This window comes from Buteo buteo, chromosome 20 (genome assembly GCF_964188355.1).
Source record: "Buteo buteo chromosome 20, bButBut1.hap1.1, whole genome shotgun sequence".
Taxonomy (NCBI): Eukaryota; Metazoa; Chordata; class Aves; order Accipitriformes; family Accipitridae; genus Buteo; species Buteo buteo.
The window spans coordinates 15969906-15996106 of record NC_134190.1 but is presented as its reverse complement, the minus strand read 5'-3'; the positions used below and the strand labels follow the sequence as shown (position 1 = coordinate 15996106).

Genomic DNA, 26201 nt, shown 5'->3' with positions numbered 1-26201 from the left:
AATCCATCTTTGATTTTGGCGCTCTGATAACTTAATGTCTTTCTAAAAGACTGAACTTTTGAGATTTTGGATTTACTTTGAGAATAAGTATCTTAGGGCTATTTCTCCCCTACTATTATCTTGGAGCTAGCTATCCACTCAAGCCCTCCTACCACACAGCTGAAACATAATATAGTAATTTCCTACACAGCTGCATGCTCAGTGGTGTTACAGAAAGACAGCTACCATAACTATTACTTCCATTGTTTTCCACTAGGAAGAATAAGAATCACTTGGCTCATCAGGATTCACAAGCACTTCCAGACAGCACAAGCACTAGTTCTATACTGGCAGCACCTCCTGCAATAAAGGCAGATTTTGTCAATTTAATCCCACTTTCATTATGTTTGATGACACTGGGTCTGCTGACAATATTCAGTCAAATTCTTTACATCCTTCATCTGCTGTACGCCTCTGCCCTAATCTGCTAAAATGGAGGGATATATTGCCCCCTCTGCTATTGTACAAAATTAAGAGGATCCTGCTGAACTAATCCCAGATTTAAAACAAACAAAACCCCACCAAGCCCTGCAAATGCATTTATCCATTGCTCTTCATCTCCTCAAAGAACTTACAAGTTACAGGCTTTGTTGATTCTCCATTTATTTTGAGAAATATAAAATATGAAAACTAGTTTACAGTTCTGGCACAAAAATGATGAAACAATAAGCACAAAGTTTCTTTTTACAAATAATGCTATATATTTTTACCATTTAAAAGTGCCTAGAGTTTTTCACAGCAAATAAAGTTTATTTACCTTTATCTTTTTCCTTAGTAAAATATTAAATCTATTTAAATTGCACATGAACACCTTGGTGAAGTAAACTATATGTGAAGTTACAATAAATCTGTATTTAAAGCAGACAGTCATTAGAAACTACATGGAATGGAAAAGACTATCAAAGCCTAAATTGAACCTTAAAGACTGACCAAGAAAACAAGAGACAAGACACCGACTGATATGGCACAAGTGATTAAATTATTGACATTTTGACAAAAAGTAATAAAGCCTATTTGAAGTTCTTCACAGATCTAAGACACTGCTAAAACTTTTCAATGCAGAGATTTTGTAACATTTAAACTGGCAAAATAGATTTTTGGCTGCTAAATATTTTTCCACAAGATTACAAGGCATCTCCTTCACTTAATATTGGACCTTAAAATGAGTACATTGGTAGATAGAGAATGTGCATAAGAAAACAAAATTTACACCTAAGGTTGCTGTAACTGACAATTTACTATGTTTTGACAATAAAACAGTTGAGAAGTTTATCAGTTAAAATTAACTGCATTAACTTGCAACAGCAGAAACTAGGACATTTAAGAAGATTATTCTTTACTTGTTCCTTCAAAAACCTTGCCTTGTTCCCATTTCCACAATTGTTGAGGGGTTCAACCGACAGTTTTACTGTCAATACAACCACTTACACTAGGCAAAATTAGGTGTGAACTGACATCTCTATAGATCAGTGCCATAACTTTCACCCTGTATTCTTATTCCTCCTTCACAGACACTTGCGCTGAATTGTATCAGTCATTATTTGGAGGACTCTTCAGTCAGGAAAGAGTGATTAGTGATCTAAGATGTCCAACCTGAAATATTGTAAAGAGGCCCAGCTGCCATAGTGTCTTGTGTGTGCTCTGACCTTCTGCATTATGTTCCTTAAATGCAAACCCCTTAACATTCCAAGCTGAAGATCCAAAAATTCAAGTATCCAAAGTCTTACTGGTTTTAAGTCCTGACCTTCAAGCTTGTGTTGATGTCAAGCCATTTACATAAGCATTTATTTCAAACTACAGCACAACCAATTCACCCCTTTTAGTATCTTTTGCAGGTGATCAAAGGAGTATTTGATTTGCATCAAAATAATAATTAACATAGATAATAGGGTCCAAATAGCATTGTTATGTTGCTTTAAAAAATATAGCAATGTTGACAATGGATATACGATAAATGCTCCATTATGTCATTCACATTAAGCAGCACAGGAAACACATATGCACACTAGATTTCTTTGCACTGAAGCCCAGCTGTTTAAAAATGCAGGAATACACTCTATTCTCAAAATTTGTATTATATTATAGGCATGCACAACTTCACATTTCTAAACAAAAATCAGGAGGTGGGACCTAAAACATAGGCTTTGTGAAGAATTCAACAGTGCCTCAAAATTTGCAATCTAATGAAAGTCTAACCACTTAAAACGAGAGTGTCAATGTGACCCTCCCCCCAAAATATGTTTGTAAACCAGGTATTAAAGTTTAGTCTATGTGAAGAAAACTTGAAAAGTGACCAACTGAATTCAGAGAGGGAAAATAAATAGCCTCAATAAATTACATTTTAAAGGTTTTCTAGTTAACCACCTATTATTTTTCATCTCGGTTTAACTGAATACCTCTTCTTAAATAGATGTAAAGACTATCTTAACAAAAGCAATCAATTTCTCCTATTTTGTTGTTAAATACTACTTTCAAGGAAGTGAAAGTGCCCAGTTTTACAAATAATTTTAGATTCAGAGTCCTGACTGAAAATGGAAAATATGACATTGAAAACATATCACTGCTAACATATACAAAATATGCAGCTTTTGAAAAAAAAGCTCACAAGGCACTTGCTATAGTGGTCCATTAAATAAACAGTATATATAGTGCACCCTTAAAACATCATTGTTATGCATCAAGCTTTTTCAGTGTTAAGATTTATTAGAAACAATCACTGGGTTCTGTGTATTCTGAAGCAGTTATTGAGCAGCCTTGTTTCATATAATGTAAATGAAACAAATTAGAAGTGGGGCACAGAAGGAGAGTACTTTAAATAATTTCTTGTCATGTGAAAGTTTTTCCATATAGTGATACAATTAAGTGTGGAATGCCATTCTGACACACACCAGTCCCCCTCCCGACCCCTCTGCCCCAAAAAGCTACATTCCTGCTACTGGAAGAGCCTGGCATTTTCATTACAATTGATTCTATCAACTACTGGTTTGGCTCATCATTTGCAGCTTTGAAAAATAATGTGCATAACAGTAGCATTAAGCTACTTTCCTTTCCAGAGCAAAAACTGGCAGATAGGAAAAGTAAGTATCTGTAAAAATTGTACATTATTTCAATGGCTTAAAATGCTGAAAGTCATAAATCAACACACTTGATACTGGTTTGATTTTTTTGTTCACAACATTCTTCTAAGGCCAGAAGAGCTACAGACCCAATCTCCTAGCATTTCTCTGTGGGAATGGGTTCTTCATCTCCCTTTAGAAAGTATGCATATATTAAACCATACTTTTTAATTACTCCCAAACTGAGAAAGCTTGGATTGTACAAATGTATCTGCCATCTTAAGGTTTCCACAGTTGCATGTTGGACAGAATAAGGAAAGCTGTCATTGACAGAAGATCTGTAGATTGGCCAAAGGAAAAGTTAACATTCTAAATTAAAAACAGTCCCAAAACGTTAGCAAAAGGTACCAACTTGTTCGGGGAACTTCAATCTACTTCAGCCCAGTCTGTCATGGTACTTATTTTGTCCATAAGCACCAAAGTGAGAAAACTTAAGCATTTGTCCAGAATTACCACACATAGTCCATTCTCAAATTCTACTCTGCAGGTCACTTACAAGTTCCCCAAATTCTCTCCAACTCAAATCATCAAAAAAAAAATCTAATCCTCATTCTGACTTTTGCATAGTTTGGCATTTTCTGGAGTTGTACTTTTGTTTTCTTTCATAGCTTTTAAGGGGACTCATCGGTCACACAGCAAGTACTTCCAGTCTAGATCCTTCAGGAGAAAAACTGAGTCCCACTTAAGCAGCAAGCTGTCCAGGACTGTTTGACATTCTTCTTTTCAATTCAAAGTAAAGATTACTCAGTTTTATCTGCACTTTCAGATTTTTCCCTTTGCATCATGCAGCGACGAACTATGCTGTCAAAACTTCCTAGGTAAAATAGGCCAACGATGCGAAAAATGCCCATGCAAACAACCTGGAAACAGAGAGAAACATCTTTCAATTCATTTAAGATCCCAGATTGCAGCATATTATTTACTCGTGAGATTAAAAAGTTCCAGGCAGGTTTGTTATATAACCTTAAGAAAACAAAGTCATGAAAACCATCATAACTATGTAACAGTTCAGGACTGAGTATCAGGTAGTAATCTTAGTTTTCCTGCCAACTTGCTGCTCCAGCTTGAAAATACTACTTCAGTTTCCTAAACCCAAGTCTCCACAGTATTAAGAGCCATTTGATGAAAAAATAATCAATCAATGTTTGCATAACGTTCTACATTTTAAAGTCTTTTAAACTATAAGGAATTGTGACTACGGGCCTTCCCAAATCTTACCTGCTGAAGACCTTCAGTAATAGAAGTGACTGGTGACATTCCACTTGTCAATATTGATAGCATGTAACCATCTGATCCAACTGAGCTGTTAAAGTTCCCTTGCTGGATGGAAGGAAGACAGAGATTAAGAAAAGCAAAGTAGTCATTTATCCTGTTGTGGCAAATCACGATGTGTATTTTTTCAACAGCTATTCTTGATGAACATAGCTGACTGATATCACTAACAGCAAATATTTTTATGTAAAAAAAATATTAACACAATTAAGAATCAAAATAGTAAAAAATATTTTGTGCTATACAGCAACATTCCAAAAGGCATTCACTTAAAAATGGACAGCGAGGTAGTACTTGCTTTTAAAACTCACCACTCCAAAACCAGACAATTTTATGTGCTGTATTTGTGAAAATATTGTAAAAACTTCACAACTGAACACCTGCTGTAGATGTAAATCATATTGAAGATCAAGAGGATTTGGAACTGCAAAGTAATTACAGATTCTAGGATTCAATTGCTGTGCTTTATGAACATGAAATTTCATGTTTGTTTCCATTCTGAGGTGCTTTATGAAGCATGCAAGCATTCTATAGCACAAAACATTAAAAAAAATCCTCAGAAAGGCAATACACTTTTAACCACTACGAGCAGCATTTTATGTATTTTAATCACTCATAAATCACATACAACATTAAAAGCCAAAAAGGCTAGACTGCCTTCACTTATTGTAAAATTATTTTTATATGAACTCATCTTCAAGAAAAATAAGGTAGTCCAACAAGCTTTTGAGGTTAGACAAATGGTATTTGATACATAAAAAGTCAATAAAGTTTAGTGCTTTAAAGTCAGTCATAATCTCTCTTTGAGACACTGCATCATACTGATGCATCATTTTGTTCTATCTAATGTACAACTTCAGATACTTTTTAGTTCCAAGAGATTGTATAAAATCATTTGTGGGCGCAGTGGCAAAAGAATAATAAAGAAAATTCTTCCTGTTCAAACTAACCAGCAAAGAGTACTGTTTCATGTAAATTGATTTTGCATTTAGCTTAGCTGTTGTTTTACACTCTTAAACAAGTATTACATGTGATCTTAAGTCCCTCTAACAAAAAGCATACTTTAAAAAGATAATTTACTTACTACAGCATCTTTGACTATAACTCTGGCGACTTGTTCTGCTTGGCAAACAGATGAGGTTTCAGAAATTAGCTTCGTCTCTAAGGGCTTTAGTAGAAAAACACCAATATAAGTATGACTAACACCACACAGGGTGAAAGACAAAATGGAATTCAACCTCAACTTCCCATTATACATGATGGGGCATCTTGAAAAGGCTGATCTCCTTAGATATCAGGTTTCTAGTTCACAGTATGCAAATAAAAAATAAGACATACTTTTCTCTGGTTACCTGATACTTCAGTCTGAACGCGGGGCCTGAATGTAGTTTTTGGAATTATACTTCATGTGTAGGGACATGTCAAATGATGAGAGGCGACTAAATTTTTTGAAGGTTAGAACTTTCACTTTTAAGGTAAGCCAAATGAAAAAGGCCTACTGCTGACATACCCTTCTCAAAAGTGATACTGTCATTTGCACTACAAACACAACACAAGAGAGTTTCCTTCCTACTTTAATACTAGACAACAGCGACTATTGAATTGTGTCATTACATATATTCATATAGCATGGTTAGTTCGCAGACTTCACTGAAGGAACTGAGGATTATTTGATCTGTCACATCTATCAGAAAAACTGCATATTAAAGATGCAAAGTAAGAATATTAATTTTGGCTCATTAAGCTTTGATATCAAAATAAATAGTGGTTTTACAGTTTACCATTCCACAACAATATTTCAACTGTGTACAAAAAGACTCTGCAGTGTTTCAGATATTAAAAGGTAGGTAGTTCTTCCATTTAAAGCCAGAACAATAAGCTACAAGCTATTATCCTACAAGCTCTTTAACTCTGAGTAGTTAAGTTGATAAAATTGAAGAGTTTAAAAGTACTTCTTAAAATTTTAACATGCACTGATTTCAAAAGTACTATGAAAGTGAATGAAATCTGAACTGCACTGCTTGCTACAAAGTGAAGCTTTCAAAACATTACAGTATTACTGAAGGACAATTTACCTTTGTTTTACTTTCTTCTGCAAAGCCAGGTGTGTCAGTATCTGGAGGATAGGCCACCGTTACGTAGACATTATAAGGTTTTACCTGTATTTTACAAAAGTAAGTGTTATCTTAATACTGACAGCCTTTACATGTCACTCATAACTTCATTAATTTCTCTTGTACTGAAGAAATACAGCAAGCATGATTTTAAACTGCTTCTAGGGTAAAGCCACCCTCATATTCAGCACTTGCAAGACTCAAGAGCTTTGTCAAATGAGAAAGCAAAACAGCAAAGATTTAAAAGATGGTTGTGTTGTTTAATAAAAGTATCTAAAACCCTTGCATTTGATGTAAATTATTTAATGAATCTAAGTGTTTTTAAGACATTTAGGAGGAATATGAAAGTAGTTTAGCTCTATAATTTTACCAATTTCAAATTTCAAAAAAAGACTAAACCATTGCCAAACACTGGTACCCAACATTCATAAACACAAGGCCAAAAAGGCCTTCACTGAGGCTTATTAGCATGCTCTTTTGTTGCTATTTATGTCAACATATTTTTACTGCTGGACAAATACAAGAAAAAAACCGCAACAAAACCATAACATTTAAATTTGAAACCTTTAAGAGGTATACTCTAGTCACAAGGCTTTTCAACCCATGGTATAAACTTGCAAGGGCTCAAAGTCTAAGGAGACAAAAAAATAAGTAGAAAGTGTGAGATAAAATGGAAGGTCTCATGTCAAGGATTGCGTTTAGTTATGTATTTGTATGTATGTATCACAGAATTACATCACTTACTGCATTACTATTCAGAAACTACAATGCAAATCTGTAGTCCAAATACAAATAAAGAAGCTTTTAATGAAAATATTCAGAGAGCTAAGACAAAGCAAAGTGTTCTAAAGCGCGAAGCATTTTTATTTATTTTATGAAACATTCTATATTGAAAACACTTACTGAAATACCACATCACAGGTCCATGAACGCCCTATTTTTAGTTTTGAATAATTCAGTCTTCACAAAAATATCTATCACCAGTCTGAAGAAAGACCCTGCAGTCACGCTGTTCTATTTGGCAGGCCAGAAGTGATTAGAGGCAATTTTACCTCACATTCTTATCCTGATCAAGGCATACAACTAAATGGAACAGAACATGGTAACAACAGGGACTATGCAAGGGTCTAGAACCAAACACAGACACTTAATATATAAACAGTTAACAACTAAAATATACATTCTTAACAGAAGAATAAGGGAAGTAATCTTCAAATCAATTTTACCTGTCTTACTACAATGTAGTTACCAACCTCATTCTATTGAATAATGAAAACAGTGTTTTTTTGGTTTTTAGTCTCGACTTAAGCATAAACTTAGATCATTGCACTTTAAAAAGCTCATATGTACCAAAATTTAGAAGGGTGAACCACTGTCAACACAATTTTTTTTTTGTGGACAATTATCAAATTCTAGCTTGCAAGTTTTACTGTTTCATATGGTTCACATACCACTTACCATGGCCTCACAAACAAGTTGGGAATCAGTGGCCTGCCCCTCATGCATCCATGGGATCTTCAATATCATTCTCCACTTAGAGCCTTGAAAAAGACTTTGACTCAAAAGACTTAAAATCCAAGTCCTTTTAGTTAAAATAAATTATTTTTAAAATGTCTGCACATGTGGTCATCTTCAGTTCTAGGAACAGATTCAATCTATTCCCTCTTATGCGACTGAAATCAGCTTAGTTTCTACAACCCCATGCAGAGCAATAGGATTGTACTACTGCCAAAAAAAAGGGCCAACATAGCACACAGATATCAGCAGTGCTGCACAAGACAAAAAGAGAACTATTTAAATGAAAATGTGCTGTGCTGCTAGTTAAAAAAAAAGTATATTTGTTTACAATCAAAAATACTTAAATTATTGCACACATACCTCCATTTGCAGGGCTTCAGCCAACCCTCGAAGAGCAAACTTTGTTGGAGAATAAGCTGTATAACCAAATAGGCCTAATTGCCCAGCCTGAGATGATACAAACACAATCCTTCCCATTCTTCGTTCCTTCATGGTAGCGATTACTGCTCGACTCGGGTAAACACTACCCAGATAATTGACTGCCATTAATCTCTGCACAAACGATATTAATATGGTATTTGAGCCACAGATTTGGAATCCTTCAGCTGTTTGGCATTATTTAGCAAAAATCCCTATTTCAGTCTGCTTTAACAATGAAGTTCACTAGATTTGTAGTTCTATCAGCTGGCAAAAGAAACAATTGTTCTCTATTCTACAGCTTCATAAACTGTTTTATAGCTAAAAATCTCACTTCAAGCCAAAAGAAATCCAGTCTATCTGCAAGTCTTAATAGCATCCAGGATACTGATAATACTGTGAATCATATGGCCTTCAAGGAAAAAAGAATATTTGAGGGAAAAATCTAACCTAAATAGTGTCCAGGAAGCAATCCATTTACACATGATGTATGAAAACATACTGAAATGAAAGTTTAAAGAGCTTTCTAAAACAGGAAACAGGAAAAATTTTATGTATTTATGCATTTCAGAGATTTTAATCTTTGGCAGGATAAGGGGAAGTCTTTAATTTCATTCTCTAGACAACCTAAAACATAACTGATAGCCCACAGAAGCAATAGAAGGGATGATTCAAATTTATTATGAAATTATGCCTATTATTTTCAGACGATTCAATGTTATCTGTAGATGACTGGGGGCCTGAGGACTGTGGGCATAAAGTAACCAAAATACAGGGGTTTGGTGGTGGTTTTTTTTTGGTCTTTTCATCAGAGCAACAGCTTCTCAAGCTGCAAACAATTTGGGCACCTCAGAGTTGAACACTGATAACAGCCAAACTTTTCTTAAGCAGGTTAAAAATGTATTAAAAAAAAATGTCTTCACCAGAATAAAAATGAGACCATGTGAAATTCAGTGCCTTTTACAGTGCATTAAACTATAAAAATACATGCCAGGCTTTTTTGCCACCTTGAGGACTCTTTCCCAGAGGGAGAATTCACTGTTCTGACCCATCAATGGATTGATAGTTAGCTGAGAAATCAGAGGCAATCATCACAAATCTAAAGATACATTCTAATTCTGACAGCTACCAAAAATGAAGTGTATCACTATTAATACAAAGTCTGAAAAGATATACAAATGCAGTGTTAGAACAGTTGAGTAAGAAATCATCATATAATAAAATAAAAAAGTATGCTCACTCACTTCAAAGGAATTTACTTCAATATCCTCAAATTTTCCTGTAACTGATGTTCCTGCACAGTTTACAAGCATGTCAACTGGCCCCAGCTTCTCCTGAGCCTGGAAGAAGGGATAGAGGTTAAGCTGTTCTTTAGCAGGAAAAAACCCCTTCCTATAGCACAGTAACATTATATGAAACTATTTCCATTAGAAATACATCACACACCAATAAGCTTCTTAAGATACATAGGGGAATTGGTTACTTCCTCACCTGTTTCAGAACATTCTCCACCTGTTCGTAGTCTTTAGATACATCAACAGAAATACATAGTACAACCTAGAAAAGGGAAGTGAAAGAACATTTTTACAACACTGTAACTCCAGTAACTGTTGACCCCAAGCCTTTCAAAATGAAACAAAACCCAATGGCATATCTTTTCCAGAAAAAGAAGTAGTCTTTCTGACAGTACAGTTTGCACTTCCCTCACACTGGAGAAAGCAATCCCTGCCCCCTCCGAGCTCCTTCCCCTCACACACCCATTCTAGTATAATAAAGATTACATTAAGAACAAATAAGCACTTCAGGATCTTCAAAGCAGTTACTCGTGTGCAAAGTATCATTTCTAATTTACTGTACCTAGACACACTATGATTCAAGGTATTTACATAAAATGTAGTAAAAACTATTCTAAGGCAGTCAAAATTCCACAGTCCTACATTTAACTTTCATCATCGCTAAACACAAGTCAAACCATTTGTGTGGCTTAGGCTCATCTTCAAGAAAAAACATTTTTTTTTTCCCACATCATAGAAAGGCATGGTTGCAGAGTGTTGCTCAGAAACTGCAGCATCAGCACAGCAAAGAAACTTTTCCAAAATTTATAAAGCAAGTGTTAAAAACCTGCTAACTTTAGTACTGGCAATGCACGCTACCCACTTTTTTCATGTTTTGTTTTGGTTTTTTTGGTTGTTTTTTTTTTTTAAGAATAGTAGTAAACTTAGTTGGATACTGTTTAATTGAGACACATCAAGGACAAAACTAAAATAAAAATTCTTTGAGAAACTGACTAGTTGCACAGTGTCAAAAATACCTAAAAAGTGAAATAATGTGTATATGTTTACTCCTTGTCCAGAAAACAGAGCATTGGCCAGGGGTGGGGGGCAGGACAGGATGACAAAAGCAGGTGACAGTGATACCTAAGTTTTCTTGCAACTGAAAGTTAGGCCCTGTTTTTCTTGGAAGTTACTGATTACTTTCAGCAAGGTGATCTCAGAATCTACATTTTGAAGCACCTTCAAATCAACTTCTGGCCAAAGGAAGCACTGTCTTTGGGTTACCACTTACAAGCTATAAGATTGCTACAAACTCCAGCTTGGCCAGGTATTGACAAATAAGCTACCCTCTCTGCTGAGCAATCAGCAGAGCTTCAGGGCAATTCATCATCTTGAAAGCAAAAGCAATCTCTTATCTCAATAAAAGGAGGGACTCCTGTATTCTTGTTCCAACTTCTATCCTTTCTGTTACTTTGGTCAATTCATTTAAACTCAGTTTGAGGTGAAATAATACAAAGTCATCACCAGTTTGTAAAAAGTATCATCATGACCACTTGTCATAGAGCACGTGGACACACACACACAAAAAAAAAAGGGCTTACCACAGTGTAACTAACTGCTTTGGCAGCTAGTCATTTGTCAGTTCTGCCTCTGGTCAGACTGCAACACTTCTTAGCTGCATAAACAGAATCTGCCTGCCATTCCTGTACAGCAGGTTGGCTATTCCTGCCTCCCAGCACTGTGTGTAGTTGGACATCAGAGTAAACTTGTGGTGCAAGTTATCGGTGGGTCTGCATGCCCTTAGGGCATTTATTGTATTTGGGAAATATTTATCTTTTACATAAGTTTAACAAAAAAATAGCAGTTGAACAGAAAGGACATTGATTTATTATCAAGATGTCTGTGCAAGGTCAGTGAGGATGTTAAAAAAAAATCACAGTTCTGTATCAAAATTTGAGCAGTTGTTTAATATATCAGATTGCATAGATTAGTTATACATGCTGTGAACAACACTCAGGAACTACCACAGCTTTTATTGACTACTATCACATTATACAATTCACCTCTGCTTCTATTATCATACGTTCTTTCTCCTGCTACAATATACCAATTACCTTCACTCCAAAGCATGCACCATAGATCCACGCCTAGGACACAGAATATGCTGCCAGAAATAGTCTAGTATCGCCAGCCCTCTTCCTCACATCTTGTTCTAAATATTGTGTGGTGTTGGATCATTAATAAAGCTTTTACAATAAAAGATCAATTCAGTTTCCAGTGCAGTAACTGGGAATAGTCTATATTAGGAAAGGGATTTAAAAAAAAAAAAATATTGCAAAGAAACCTCTAAGGGCAAGGATTTTGTTCCATTGCACACCTACACCCATAAAGGCTGCACTGTCAGCACTTCAAATAAATTGCATGTAAACATCGAACACTAAAATGTACGTACGCAACCTGGTTTCATGTATGTATCCAAGAGCTGAACAGTTACAGTATATGCTCACGTAAAAAGTAATCTTTTCTGAGGATCTTCACCTCTTAGCTCTCTCTGTGTACATGATCCATATCAGACAACACCCTTCTCTACACTCTTTCAGCAATCCTTTTGTACCGTTCCTCTCAGTTCAGCTATCCTCACTTCCCAGCCTCTGATCTGCTGTTCCAGTGCAAGCTCTGCCCCAGACTCCTGCTTTTTTCCAGTTCTGTTCTTTGCATTTAGATCAGGCAGGCTTCCCTGTGACCTTGTCTACAACCCAATAACAGCTACCAAAGAGCCAGCCTACCTATGACTCCCACTGCCTATGCTTAACCTGGCTGCAAGTCTAAAGCTGCTTCTGCAAAAGCAGTCCTGCTCAGTCCACACTGGAGCTTGCTGAACCCTGAGGGCACTTTCAGAGATTTTAACTGAAACTCTTACGAACACGCACCAAGTAACAGTCTTTTAAAAAGTCTGCATCTATCAAGCTTGGACAGATTTTAAAAAGAACATCCTGACACAGTGTTTGACAAGAGATTAACTTTAATGCTAAGTATGGGAAACTACTAGAGCAGCTACAAGAAAATAGTTATCACAATTTTTTTTTTTAAATGGGCAAAATATAGTTTCTCCTCACCTCAAATGGCTTAGTTTTTCAAATAAAGTTGATCTGAGTAAGGCAGCATGTGCAGGGAAAAAAAAATCAGATTGAGCCATTTGACAAAAATATAAGGAAGTGGAAGACAATCTCAGAGAGGTATTAAGAAAATTTTGTATCAGCTAGTGCTAACATTATTGCCTCTACATATTCGGCTTTTTCTGTTGCTTCTTTTCAACAGAATATCCAATATATCAATTCAAATCCCTTTTCATAGACAAATAAATTGTTTTTATTTGTAATCATGAAAGTAACAAAAAAGTTCTTGAACACAAGAAAGGAGAAGTCAAAGATTTTAACAGTCTCAATCTTGTTTCCCCTCTCCCCTTGATTATTAGTGCTGCAAAAAATATAATTTTAGCATTTCATGTTGAAGTTGCATATTTTGAATATAGCAAGCTTACTTATTTTAAGCTAGTAGCTCTGCAAGCTCTAAAATGGTGCCTTTATGCACGAGCGCACTATCTATTCACCAAAGCAGCTTCAGTGTTTAGAAGTCTCAGAACTTCACAAATTTAATTTGTGTATGTGTTACAGTACTTTGCCAGGATAAGGAATACAAGTATGATGTAGTGAACTAAACCTGGAAACAAGTATCTAAATTTCTTTGCCAAGACATTCGCTGTATCTATGAACTGCAAAAAGCAAGATATTTGAAAAAAATTTGTTTTTTCAAGAATACAAACGCTTATTGAGTGACAGTAAATTGCAGCTATCAAAAAAAGCATACTACACCTACAGCTGAAGACATCAATCTTTTCCTCTAAGAAAAGCAGGCTAATGCACCAGCTAGAAAACATCAAACATAGCAGAGTGCAGAACATCTCATGTAAGCAGACTGGTATTTTTGCATTCAAATACTGACTCCTCACTCATTTTTGTCAAACAGCTTTGTTTTAAAGACAGGACTACTGAACTACGTTGTAGTGACTATCTTAAACAAAACACACAACAGCCACTGTTGGCAGTGATCTTACCTGCTTGTCATTAACACAATATTTTTCTATTTCCTTCTTTGTCTGCAACAGCTTGTTCTGAAATGGATACAAGAACAGCTAAAGCATTGCAGTTCTGAGAGCAGCATTAGTCTTCAGTATTTCAATAAGGCTTAAAAAACATTCCCTAAACCCCCCCAAAGTTATCCTCAACTAGTTACAACACTTTACTATTGCTATTTTACAGATTTATGAATATATGCTGAAAACATGAAATCCATCAAGCTACAGAACTTGCTTATCTGTTTTTCACTTCATCTTCAGAAGCCAGTAACGACTTCTATAATAGATTTAATGCTTTTGTATCCTACAACTACACAGAGCACCTAAGGCTGTAGGTATTAATTTTTCTCCTGGATTTTGGTTTTACTTTGTATTTATGTAACACTACATAAACTATTCTGAAGAACAATCACTGTCATGGAATTATAAAAATAAAACTAAAATTTGGTAAATTCAAATTGTCATACTCCTTTGAAGAAAACTTGTGTTAATTTTGGCTGCATTCAAGATTATGCAAAGTCAGTTCTCAAGTGTAAGTAAATTATCAAAGACAGCTGAGACTGAGGCCCCCCAAATAGGTTAAGTGCTTTTATTTCCTGAATAATTAGGTTTTTTCTCTACAAATAACAACCCATTATGAAAACAGAGCCATTCCAATGAAATTCAGAATACCTCTTAGTTAAAAAAAACAATGAAACTCTTTTTCCTCCAAAGCTATCTTGATGAACAGTTTTTCACTAGTAAAAAGTATCATGTAATGCTAATTAGACACCAAAATATTCTGTGAATGTCAAGAATTGTCTTTAATCCCCCAGTTGTCACTTACTGTAAGGAAATTCTACAGTTTTAAAGAATATAGCGTGTTTCCTGCTTTTGTCCTCTACCAGATCTAGACAGTGAAATAATGAATGCCATCAACAGAAGTGATAGCACTGGCAGTTTTAAGGCAAGCTCATCACAAATTCCACATTGGGCTACACTCCTTAAAAAGGCAGCCACCTCTGCTATTCACATGCATTAATTTGAAATACTTAGGATCCCCTTAAAATATACACTGAAGAAAGTACGAATAATTATCAATTCCAAAATTATTCCCCACCTATATAGATTTTGTGAATAGAGTTTAGCCAGTAAAAACACACATACACTTACCTCATCCCTTGCAATCAGTGTTATGAAAGCACCTTGTTTATAACATTCAATAGCAATACATTTTCCAATTCCACTGGAGCCTCCAGTTACCTGAAAGTTATTTGAAAATGGGAGTGTTAGTTCACTGTTCTCATCCCTTCTCCCATATGATGAGTCACGTCAAATGAAAATTCTAAAAATATACTGAGATTAAAATATCAGCCAATTAGGTATGAATACATAATAAACACTAAAGTTAGTTTACTTACTGAGTATGAATGAAAAATAAGATCTGAATAGATCGATGAGCATTTGTTTCTATCCCAAAACCAATTTTACCTCAGTGGTATTTTTTTTGCTCATTTCTTACGTCAGGCACACTTAGACCCACTCCCACATGAGCTCTCTCACATGCTTTTGACTAAGTTCTGTATGTTATTTCTAAAAGCAGTAGTTACAAGTTTGAAATCACTATTAATGTTAGCCATAATAATACAATTATATAGCACCCTTCCATACCTGATCACAGCAGTAATTATTTGTAAAATTAACAATTGTAGATTGCCTGCTGAAAATATCATCATGTAAAAATAAACAGAAAATACCTTTTCTTATTAAAAAAAAATAATCATTAATTCAACAGTTGGCCCTCTGTAGAGAATTTCTCAGTCCCCAAGTCTGGACTTTTAACTGTTCCCAATTCCAGTTTTGTGGGGATGCCCGCACCTAAACTTCCATTACCTTTTCTTCTTCCTCTAAACTGTAACACTGAATAGTCTTACACACAAACAGGAAATTAATAGTTTGTCTATAGACAAACACAGAGTGATGACTACAGTCCTACACCATATGTTGCAGGAGGATACACTGCCAAATGATATCAATATACAGGTTAAAGTCACTTTAACACCTCTCTCACTACCCTCAATAAACCTACTTATGAACTCCATGTGGAACAAGATGCAGACAACAATCCTGACCTCTCTTTTTGACTAAAATAAAAATGTTTGCCTGTCTGACACTGCCTTTAGATGACTTGTTCATTTAAGCCCAGTCTCAGTCTGCATTTGACTTTGGTCCTTAAACAAACACTTGTATCTTCCTTATATACCCAAATTATTTAAATTTTCTTTTAACAGCATATTAAGAGGCTATACTTGAGCAAATATTGGAACAAAATGCCTAGAAGCAGTTATTGTAAAAAAATTCTGTTGAGGAAATGAGTTCTGAAGTACAGATTTCCTAGTACTTGGAAAAAGAAGTGACTCAGATTGCTCTAGAAATTGTAATTTTTTGTTCTTTATCAAAACCTTTCAAAAGGCATCATAGAAAGTAAGGTATCACCTCCATCTTAAGTATGAGAAAACGGAGGCATTCAGCTAATTAGTGGAAGAGCAAAGATCCCCAATCTCTAACTACACATCCTATCAAAAACCTTGTGTTGTCTCCTCATCTGCCAGTAACTCAGTTTTGGTTTTAGAGATGCATTATCCTTAAAATTGTTTTGGAGGCAGTAAAGTCAGAAGAGTCAGAAGTACATTCCCACGAGTCACTAAATTCTTCTTTCATATGAGTATTTTACCACTAACCTTCAAAAATAGCTTAGCGTAAGTCAAATAATCCCAGCAAACAAAGATTTACAACGTGGCCCACGGTTTCTGACTGGTTTGTGTACAGTCACAAATGTGCCAAGAATGGGTGTGATATTCACAAAGACTGATTTCAGCTCTTTAGGCTTCCTCTATTATTAGAGATAGGTGCTTCAAACTAGCTTCTAACTCTCTCTCTCTAAGATTAGCTTCACAGTACGCTAATCTTTGAGGACGACTCCAAGACGCATGTCCTGTTCCAGAAATGTGAAACCTGGTCTGTAACATTCTGAAGCAAGGATGACTGCTTTCAAAGTAAATGAAGTTCGTAAGAGTGTGAGTGTTAGTTAACGATTCGGGACTTCAGCAGAAGCCCAGAATTAATTTAATGCTTCACAATGGAAAGAAGTTAAGAATGTTAGTGTATTTGCAGAATAGCTTGCAACATTTCAATACAACTCTGAAAAGATTAAAAGGCTCAGTTTGATAGATTAAGGTAGACCTCAGTTCCACAGTACTTGTGAGCTGCTTCTACAGCTTTTCAATGGCAGCAGGTACACCAGCACATGAACTAATCAATGTGCATGGAAGAATACTCCAATTCCAATTTTTGGCATAGCACCAAGAGACAGCCAATTACTACCTGCACGAACTGCTGAGTATCATTAACAGGTCAACTACACCAGTGCTTGAGAAATTCTTTGAAGGTGATGGTACAGGCACCAAGCCCCTGACTTGTCAGGCAACACTAATGTTCATTTCAGAAAGAGAAGGTCTAAGTCATGCAAGAAACGGAAAAAGGAAGTTTTTATTCACAGTCACACCCAAGAACACTGCATAGGGCTCATGTCAGACAGGTCAATGACAAAAGGCAATATCCATTAGCTGGGAACTTTATCATTTAGGTGGGAGGCTGTTACCAGTATGTGGGAGGTTGTTACTAGTATTCAGAACTTTCAGGAACATTCACCATGAATGCCAACGTAACAGAAAAAAAAAACCACAAAACCCCACCCTAACACCAGTGAAAACTTGGCTTTGTGCTACAATGAAGTTAGCCTAAGCAAATCTATGAAGTCTGTTAGGTAGGTAAGTTACTAACATAGATGCTCAGAATTAAAGGAAGAGCACACATCTACTCCATTAAACAAGACATTATTACAGTTACTTACCTTTGTCACCAATAGTTCTACAGTGCTACTGCCTTTCATTAGTTGAGACATTTGAATTGCCACTGATCCCATTTTTAAATTTCACTGTAACCCAGCCTCAGAGGAGTTAGCAAAAATAAAAATCTGGTCACAGCAACTCAAAACACAGACTAAATTCTTGACAGGGAGGGACAATTAATTCCTAGTATTAATTCAGATGTTCAGGATGCAGTACTACCAGGCCTTGAGCAGTGTTGTTGAGCTGTTTCTGTGTTTGAAAATAACAGGTACCAAATCAGCTATTCCAAAAAGAGTCTGGCTCCAACTTCTGGAGCTATGATCCTTGATAACTGTCACATCCCAAAGTTGGAGTGACTCAGGTTTGTGGATTTCCTTTGTCAGAATTAAGATGAAACAACACCAGCGGAGTTCAAACAACAATCAACATTTATTCAACCTAGCTAACCTTGCCCAAATACAAGTGAACTTATCAATATGAACCTTGCATCATGTCATTAAGCTGCTTTTTGAAAAGGGAGGTGTAAAAAGAAGCAGAAAAAGGAACATGAAACTGTGTCAGAAGGAGAGCCCTCCCATTGAGTCACAAGGTTCAGAGCAGACATCCTTGCTTTCTGGACTCCTTCTCAAAAAGGAGCTCAGGGGTGGTTGGATCCACTCCTAGTCTCAGACTTGGTCAACAGTTTATGTTCAAAAGGATGAGGCGTAAGGACTGTGGAAAAGTGAGGAGAAAAAGAGAGAGAAAGAAAGAAAAAGAAAGAGAGAAGAAAAGGGTTTCACCAGTCCTGGGTCCAGCATTGGTCCAGCCAGCAGAGAGACCCAGTTCCAGAGGGCGCGCACTGAGAACTCGTTCTCCCTTCTTTTATAGCATATTAGTCGGTGGTCTTGAGATGCGCAATTCACATTCCTGGGGTTCTCTGGAATTGGTTGGTGAGCTTGGGGGTTCATTGGGGACCTGCCTCTCCCTGCTGGCATGACCACTTAAGATAGAAGCACAGTCCCATCCTCCATGAGGCCACCTCCTCCAGGTGCATACACTGTGCTCCTTCTCATGGTCACTTAAGAAAAGGAATTGCAGCTTTGGAGAAGCATAGTCCCACCCTCTGTGGGGCCCTGTCCTCCGGCCACAGTGTCCTGTTCACACAACTCCAGCGTTTTTACAGAGGCCATCATCTCCAGCAAAGTTCTTTAACAAATGTTTGAGACATTGACTGATTTATCAGACCATCACAATAACAGAGTTCAGCTTCTAAGGATCATAGGGTTTATTTCCCCCTTAATAAATGGAATTGTTGGGGTGAGGGTACAAAGAATTGCTGGTTTTGACTTTCAGATTTGAGATACTGGAAATTCGTTTCAATTGATGAGACACTGCAACTCCAAATTAACAGAACTATCATCAGGAATGATCAAAATCAAGACTTGATTGATATGGTATCTCCAACAGAGCTTATTAACTTTCACTTGGCACTGGATCCAAGCTGCCTTCATGCTTTTAGACATTGCTCTGACAGAAGGTATTTAGTTCCACTGAAACAGAACATCCCTATAATCTGCTCTAAGTGGTTAGCATGCCTGACTCAAGTCAAAATGACCTCTTGTTGAACCACTCAGATGCATCCAAACCACAGATCATATCACTCCCAACACAAGAGCTACAATGCTGAGACACCAAGATTGGCCATCTTTAAAGTTGACTGCAGTTATCAAGTTGGGCTTTGCACAGAAGTGGTGAAACTACTTCTAGACTAGAGATGACCCTTATGGATGTGGATTTGGCATGATCATCCTGAACAATGTCCAAGCAAAAGGCCCTTTTCAATCTGAATGGGAGATAGTCCCAAGCAGAGAACATCTTTACATTTCCTGCCATTGTTAGTCCACAAACTTTGATAAACTGCATTCATATCACTAAGATCTCAGGGTTTTTTTTGCAGAAATTTCAACTTTGTTTTAGAAAGATTAAGGCTGAAACAAGGCGGGGGAAGCTTAGCATTGGTATTTCAGCAAACACAGATTCTGAACATCACTCATGAAATTTACAGAAGCCTGCTTTTGCCCTAACAATTTAAGTTTTTGTTGCATTCTGCTCCATCAAGCAAAGTACCTTTGTAGAGAAAAGGAAGGAAAGATCAGAGAGAACATGTGTAGGCCAGGTGTAACATCCCTGACAAAGGACAGTTAAATGTGATGCAAGTGAGCATGATGCATATGAAGCAGTGATGACTACTGCCTTATGCTGTTTTTATTTTCCTGTCTGCTATGAGAACCAGCTACCAAAATAATAGCTTATTGTTAAAGAATAGGTGATGTGTGCTAGTATGTAGCCTAAGAGCCAAGGAGAGAGTTAAAGCCCATGGCAAAATAAAAGATGTATAAAATAGTTTTCCAGATTTTGAAGCATGGAGAAGTTCAGCACAAGAAGCAGCAGCTCTACAGCACAAAAATAACTTTTATACCCTTTATTTGAGAACACTTTCCTACTCGTGCTAGAAACAAAGCAAGTAGCATTAAACATCTAAAAAGCATTTTGTTTTAAACAAGCCAAACCTCATGCTTGAGCCAATTTGATAGCAGAGAAGTCCTTTTTATTTAATGGTGCTCACTGGGGTCACCAAAATACATAGCAGTTAAGGGGGAAGGGGGGCAACCCACAAGATTAGACCATTAGTAATTTTGGAGTTCTGTAGACTCTCACTCTGAGTAACAGTCCTATTCTTTTCAAAGGAAAAAGAGACTCCTATGATCATGATTCCTCCAGAAAGCATGCCTCGCCTAACACAGCAAGCACTTCCATCATGCCAATGACTCTGGGAAAGGACAGAGAGAAAAAACTCACAAGTTTTCTGCTTCAAATTTCTATCCCAAAAGGCAGCCAAAGCCAGTTACTTAGCCATAACTCAAACATCTATTAACCATAACTATTAGGAGTGAAGTACTTTTTATGAAGAATTAAGAGTGAAAAGAATGCTGACTTAAATTGAAAATTCATTAACTGGTATGTAAGAGCCTCTGAAGTTGCCCAATGACCTTCCTTCAGAAATGTAACGGATACATTTTCACCATACTTTCAAGAGGCCCCCAGGAACAAGAGTTTCCAGGTAAGACTGACTGTTTCTGTTTCAGAAAAACAATTTATTCAAGTACACCTTGAAAAATCATATTTACTGTGTAATGGTAAACACTTGCCCTCTTTAGAGGGCTTAACCAGCTAAATACGTAATTTGCAGGTCTTTATTCCTTTATTCTTTCCAGACTGGGTTTAACTAACACCTGACAAAGATTACCAAATATCAATCTACAGTCTTATCTGAATCGGGTCATAAACTAAAAAGAATTTACATATGCAGATTACTTAAACAGATTTTGATATTCTTCTGTGAGAAGACTTCAGAGAAGTCCTTAGAGAATGTTATGGTTCTTAATATTTATTTTCATGAAGTCTCTCAGTCATTTCAGTAGCAGAGAACACTTACTCCCAGCACACAATTTAAGAATTCACTTTACATACACAACATGGAAAGCCTCCCTGAGCAAAATTCCTGATTTACAGTACCATCATCCAATATTTTTCCTTATGCATTACACTAGAAAATTTGAAATCCAAATGTACAAGCATCCAGCGTTAACAGCATCTACAAATCTAAGAATTAGTGAACTCTGAAACAATTGCTCCACATGTCATTAGTTTGTATGAATACTTTAAAAGCCTAACTCAAGTCAAAATAAAACATGTAGTTCTGCCACTGGTGACACCAATAAAACTGTTTACCTGCAGATTTTGATTTGTATCATCAAGTTAAATGTATCTACAGCCTTTTCCTCAATCAATATATTAATATAGTTACTTCTCTAGCTGAACTCCTAATTTTATACTACTTTCAGGAACACTGTTTTTGAGACTTCCACTTGTTTCAAATTGAGCTTAAACTGCTCATATAACTAGTGTCAGTGGTTACAGGGAGGTTTCTCCAACAAGAATATTCTCGTCATTTTCAGTGTTAACTTTTTTAAATGAACCATTCTGATTAGAAAAACCAGGACAGTAGCTTTTAAAGAGTCTAATCACATAAAGAACAGACAAAACTTGGGATAATCATAATGCATATTAAAAAAAAAACAGCAAAAATTTGGCATAAAATCCATTAAACTTTCTGTTATTTGCTATTCTATTTCTGCATAAAAGTCGCAGAAGGCTCTTAAGTCTGCTTCACCTTTTCTTTTACACAGTATTGAAGGTTCCCAAAATCCTATTGAAGGGTTCCTCCCTAACAAGCATTACTCCTGTGGGAAGAACCATAACCAGGGAACCTTAATGCAAGCTCAAACACACCTCACACGGTATATGATGCTGTAAAGCCAGTTACAGCATCCAAGTAACACCTATTGCATAAAGCAACTAGGGAACACTGTTGCAACTTGGACAGGTCTAAATTACTCTGGGGACAGCTCCATCCTCCAAAGAGGAGCTCCAAAAATAATAATGAAAACCCCAAAACAAAAAAGGCACCATACAGAGCTAAAAAAAAAAAATTAAAAAATTAACTCAGAGTAGCTGTAAATTCACCTGCACCTAAAAGGTCTAACTTCTGGATTATCCCAAACTCCCACTGTAGCAAAGGGCATCTGCAAGTGTTACTTGCCCCTTACAAGCAAATTTAACCAAACTGTAAACTACAGCTTCTCTGCATAGAGCATACCTTAGGGATTTAAAGCTAAGTTTAGAAAGCTAATTCTAGGACCCCGATTCTTTCAACTGCTTAACTCATTTGCTCTCATGCATCCAAATTCACGACTTTGTGATCCATCTCAAAGCACCCGGGTATTGTTCCCCTTCCTCCCCTGCCAAGCTACACACTCATACAACTTCTAATGGTGTACTACTCGTGAACTGTTTCACCAGTATGTTCTTCTGAAGACACATTTCTAAAAACTTACTTCTACCACATTGACTGCAGACAGTCAAAATATTGCTCATAGACATCGATAGCTATGTACTTAAATACAAAAAGTTTCATGAGCGTCATCTACTCGTGAACTGTTTCACCAGTATGTTCTTCGGAAGACGCCTTTCTAAAAACTTCTACCTTCTTGACTGCAGACAGTCAAGATATTGCTCATAGACATCGATACCTACGTACTTAAATACAAAAAATTTCATGAGTGTCATCTGACCACTTCCTTTGTATTAGTCTTCCCATTTCCTCACACCTGACTTGTTTTTTAGACCAAGGAAACCATAGATTTTCCCTTTTATTTATGAGTGCACACACCACTTAAACACCTTGGCAGATGCTGAAAGCAAACAGAACTCAGGGTAACCGGTAGCTTCGAGAGTACAAAAGGAACGTCTCAAAAAGTCAACATTAAGACTGAAGAGGGTTTGCATTTCTGGTGACTCAGAAGATCGCCTTAAGCCAACCGAGAAAGACAGCCGTTGTCAGAGTCATCAGTACAGGTCATTTCCTTATCACTCGGACTCGTGGCTCCCATGTTTTGGTAGCTTGGGGTGCTACAGCGAGCCGCCGAGGTTCCTTGCAAACCGGCGGGCCCCCCAAACGCTGAACCTCCCCGGGGCGGGCCTCAGCCACCGGCCCCGCTCCCGCTGCCGCCGAACGCCAGCCTGCGGGGGGTTACCCCCCCCGTTCCCATGATCGAGAGGCTTCCTCCACTCCCCCCCTCCCCGGAGCGGGGCCTTCCCCGCGGGGGCCCCCCGCCAAGGCCGCCGTACCCCCCACCCCCGGGGCCAGCCTGCCTGGCAGCGGCAACCCGTCCCCACAGCCCTGCGCGCCCACCTCTGAGGGAGCGGCCTCCCTCCCGCCCCGGCCCAACGGACAAAACGGCCGAGGGCGGCTCGCGCGGAAGCCCCCACCCCCGCGGCGGGGCGGGGGAAGGCGCCGAGGCCGAGCGGCGGCCCGCTCCCTCGGCGCCGGGCGGAAAGGGCCGGCGAGGGGGGGGGGGGACCCCTGCCTCGCCCAGCGCCTTCCCGGGGCGCCTCACTCACTCACCACGACGTGAGCGCCGGGCAGCTTGAGGGGCTTGGGGCTGATGAGCGGCGAGACCATGTAGAGGAGGAGGACGAAGGCCACGATGAAGGCGACCGCCAGGAGCAGCATGGCTCGGGCTGCGCTCGCGGAAGGGTCGCGGCGAGCGGGGGGGGGGGGGGGGGGGCGCCGAAGCCCGTCGGGCGGCAGCCGCTGCCCGCCGCGGGGAAGGAGGGGGCGCCGGCCGCAGCCCGCCGCAGCAGCAGCAGCCGCCCGCCTGCGCCGCGGCACCGGGCGGGAGGGGGGGGGAAGGCGCTGCCACGGGGCGAGCGAGGAGGAGGAGGAGGGCCCGGCCGCCACTCCGCCACCTGATTGGCTGCCGAGGCGGGCGCGGGCCGGCGCGCCCGGATTGGCCGGCGAGGAGAGGGGAGGGGAAGGGGGGGGAAGGAAGGCGCCCGCGGATTGGCCGAGGGGCGGGACGGGGCTCGGAGATTGGAGCCCGAGGGTGTTTTCAGGGTCGCGGTTGGAGGCGAAGGGCGGCGGGGAAGAGAGCGTCCCCTCTCGAGGAGGCGGGGGTCGGGCGGGCGCCCCCTACGGGCGGAGCGGCAGCGCTGCGCGCCTGTCGCCCCGCGGGGTCTTTGCCCGGGGCGGGCGGGGCCGCGCCTTTGCCTCGTCACGTGGGGCGGGCGGTGGCTTCCCGCCGAAAGGGAGGGGCGGGGCCAGGGCGCCGTGAGGTGAGGGGCACTCGGGACCGGGGGGGACGGACACCGAGGGGGGGCTTCTCCCGGGGTGACCGGAGAAGAGGGGCGTGCGCGCTCGGTGTCAGCCCCCAGTGCCCATTTCACGCATAATAAACGCCAATCTGGGGAGAGGGAGGAAAAAAAACCCCCGATGTTGGTCAAGTACGGCAGTATTAAGCACTTGTCTTCGCTTCCTGGTGTGCTTACACGAATGTCTTGAATATTAAGCACCTGTTTGTACACAAACTTTTTAATACGTTGCCCGAGGTTACCAATTGAGGCGATTAAAACAGTGGAGATGTGTCAGACCGTCTGTGGGACGCGCACTCGGGAGGGGACGGCAGCAGGGAGCACTCCCCTGCGTGGAAAAACATCGTGTGTCAGGGAGGTGGAAAACATAAAACGTTTTGTGAAAGATAATTAACTGACTTTATCGCGGACGGGTTTTAGAGCCTATTTTACATCATTGCCTCCAGTAAAGATAGGTGCGGGTTCTGCAAGACTTCTCCAGAGCGGTTGAGTTCCACCGGTTTCTGCTGGCTGCAGTGGGAGTTAATGCTGCTCCCTTGTTCTAAATCCCAAATTTTCTTCTGCATGCTGTTCCCTGCTGGGTGAAACTACAGGATTTTTGTATTACTCGCATGGAAAAAAAAAGATAAAAGCATGGTTTTGAGCTTTAAGGCATAATAGTAGAACAAAGATTAAAATGAAGAAACCAAAAACCCTCCCCGAGCAGTCCAAATAAAATAGTTGCATATATTTGACTTAGATATTTATTTACTATAAATGTCTGCATGTGATTTTTTTTTTAATTTAAGGTATAATTATTTGTAACTGAAAAACTCTCTCAAATTCCTTTTTCTCACTAGTTATTATGCAGTCGTTGACTTGTACAAAATAGTTTACAAAAAAAAAAGCCAACAACCAAAAACCCCTAGGCAAGAGGGTGTGCAGAAGGGTGTGAAAATAATATCGGAGAGGAGATTAGAAATAGCGAGTAGGCGGAAATGGGAACAGAGATGTGGGCAGGGATTATGCAGTTTTCAAGGTGAGAACAGAGAACCTGAATTTGATGCAGTAAAAGGATGAGAAACCAAGAATCAGTCCTGAAATGGGATTGACCTGGAATATGTCTGGTGGCATTTTGACTTCAGTGCTGCAGAGAGGTATAAGGAAGTGAGAGGAAGAAACCGTGCATAGTAAGATGCTAGCTGCTACAGTGACAACAATGGAAGTTGATGAGCGATCCATCTAAGAAAAGACTGTATGTTAATTGTTAGCAGAAGTCTAAGATGTGGACCGGAAAAGCAGAAAACACGTTTATTTCCTCTTTTACATATAGGACAGTCTGTAGGTGTTATCCTTCCAACAACATTAACACAAAAGAGGGGATTAATCAGGTAATAACTACAGACTATTTATAGACTTCCACCACAGAAGACGGTGAGACTTTCAAAGCTCAAATGTCAGCAGTGTGGAAATAAAGCAAAGCAGACAGAGATAAATCTGTCTTTCACAATATAATATCACTCTCAACATCAAGGTGAGATGAGGGCATGGGTGCAAGAAATCATCTGCAGTAAATTCTTAGTAAAATGAAGGTTAAACATATTGGTAGGGGCCTTTAAAAACCTTGAACGCATGATATGGTCCTGATCGGCCACAGTTATGATCACATCTTACTAACCGCATTTTAAAAACTC

At 38.8% G+C, this 26201-nt stretch overlaps 1 protein-coding gene across 1 annotated transcript; it reads right to left on the bottom strand.

Annotated features, from left to right (window-relative positions):
* Window positions 1-628: 628 nt before the first annotated feature.
* KDSR (3-ketodihydrosphingosine reductase) lies at window positions 629-24066 on the bottom strand. The gene is made up of 10 exons (XM_075052064.1): window positions 23783-24066; window positions 15038-15127; window positions 13865-13921; window positions 9968-10033; window positions 9721-9816; window positions 8420-8611; window positions 6503-6586; window positions 5512-5595; window positions 4374-4475; window positions 629-4015 (listed from the first exon to the last, which is right to left on the bottom strand). Exons 1-10 carry the CDS (start codon window positions 23888-23890, stop codon window positions 3896-3898), a joined length of 999 nt encoding a protein of 332 aa, XP_074908165.1. The 5' UTR covers window positions 23891-24066; the 3' UTR covers window positions 629-3895.
* Window positions 24067-26201: the final 2135 nt, after the last annotated feature.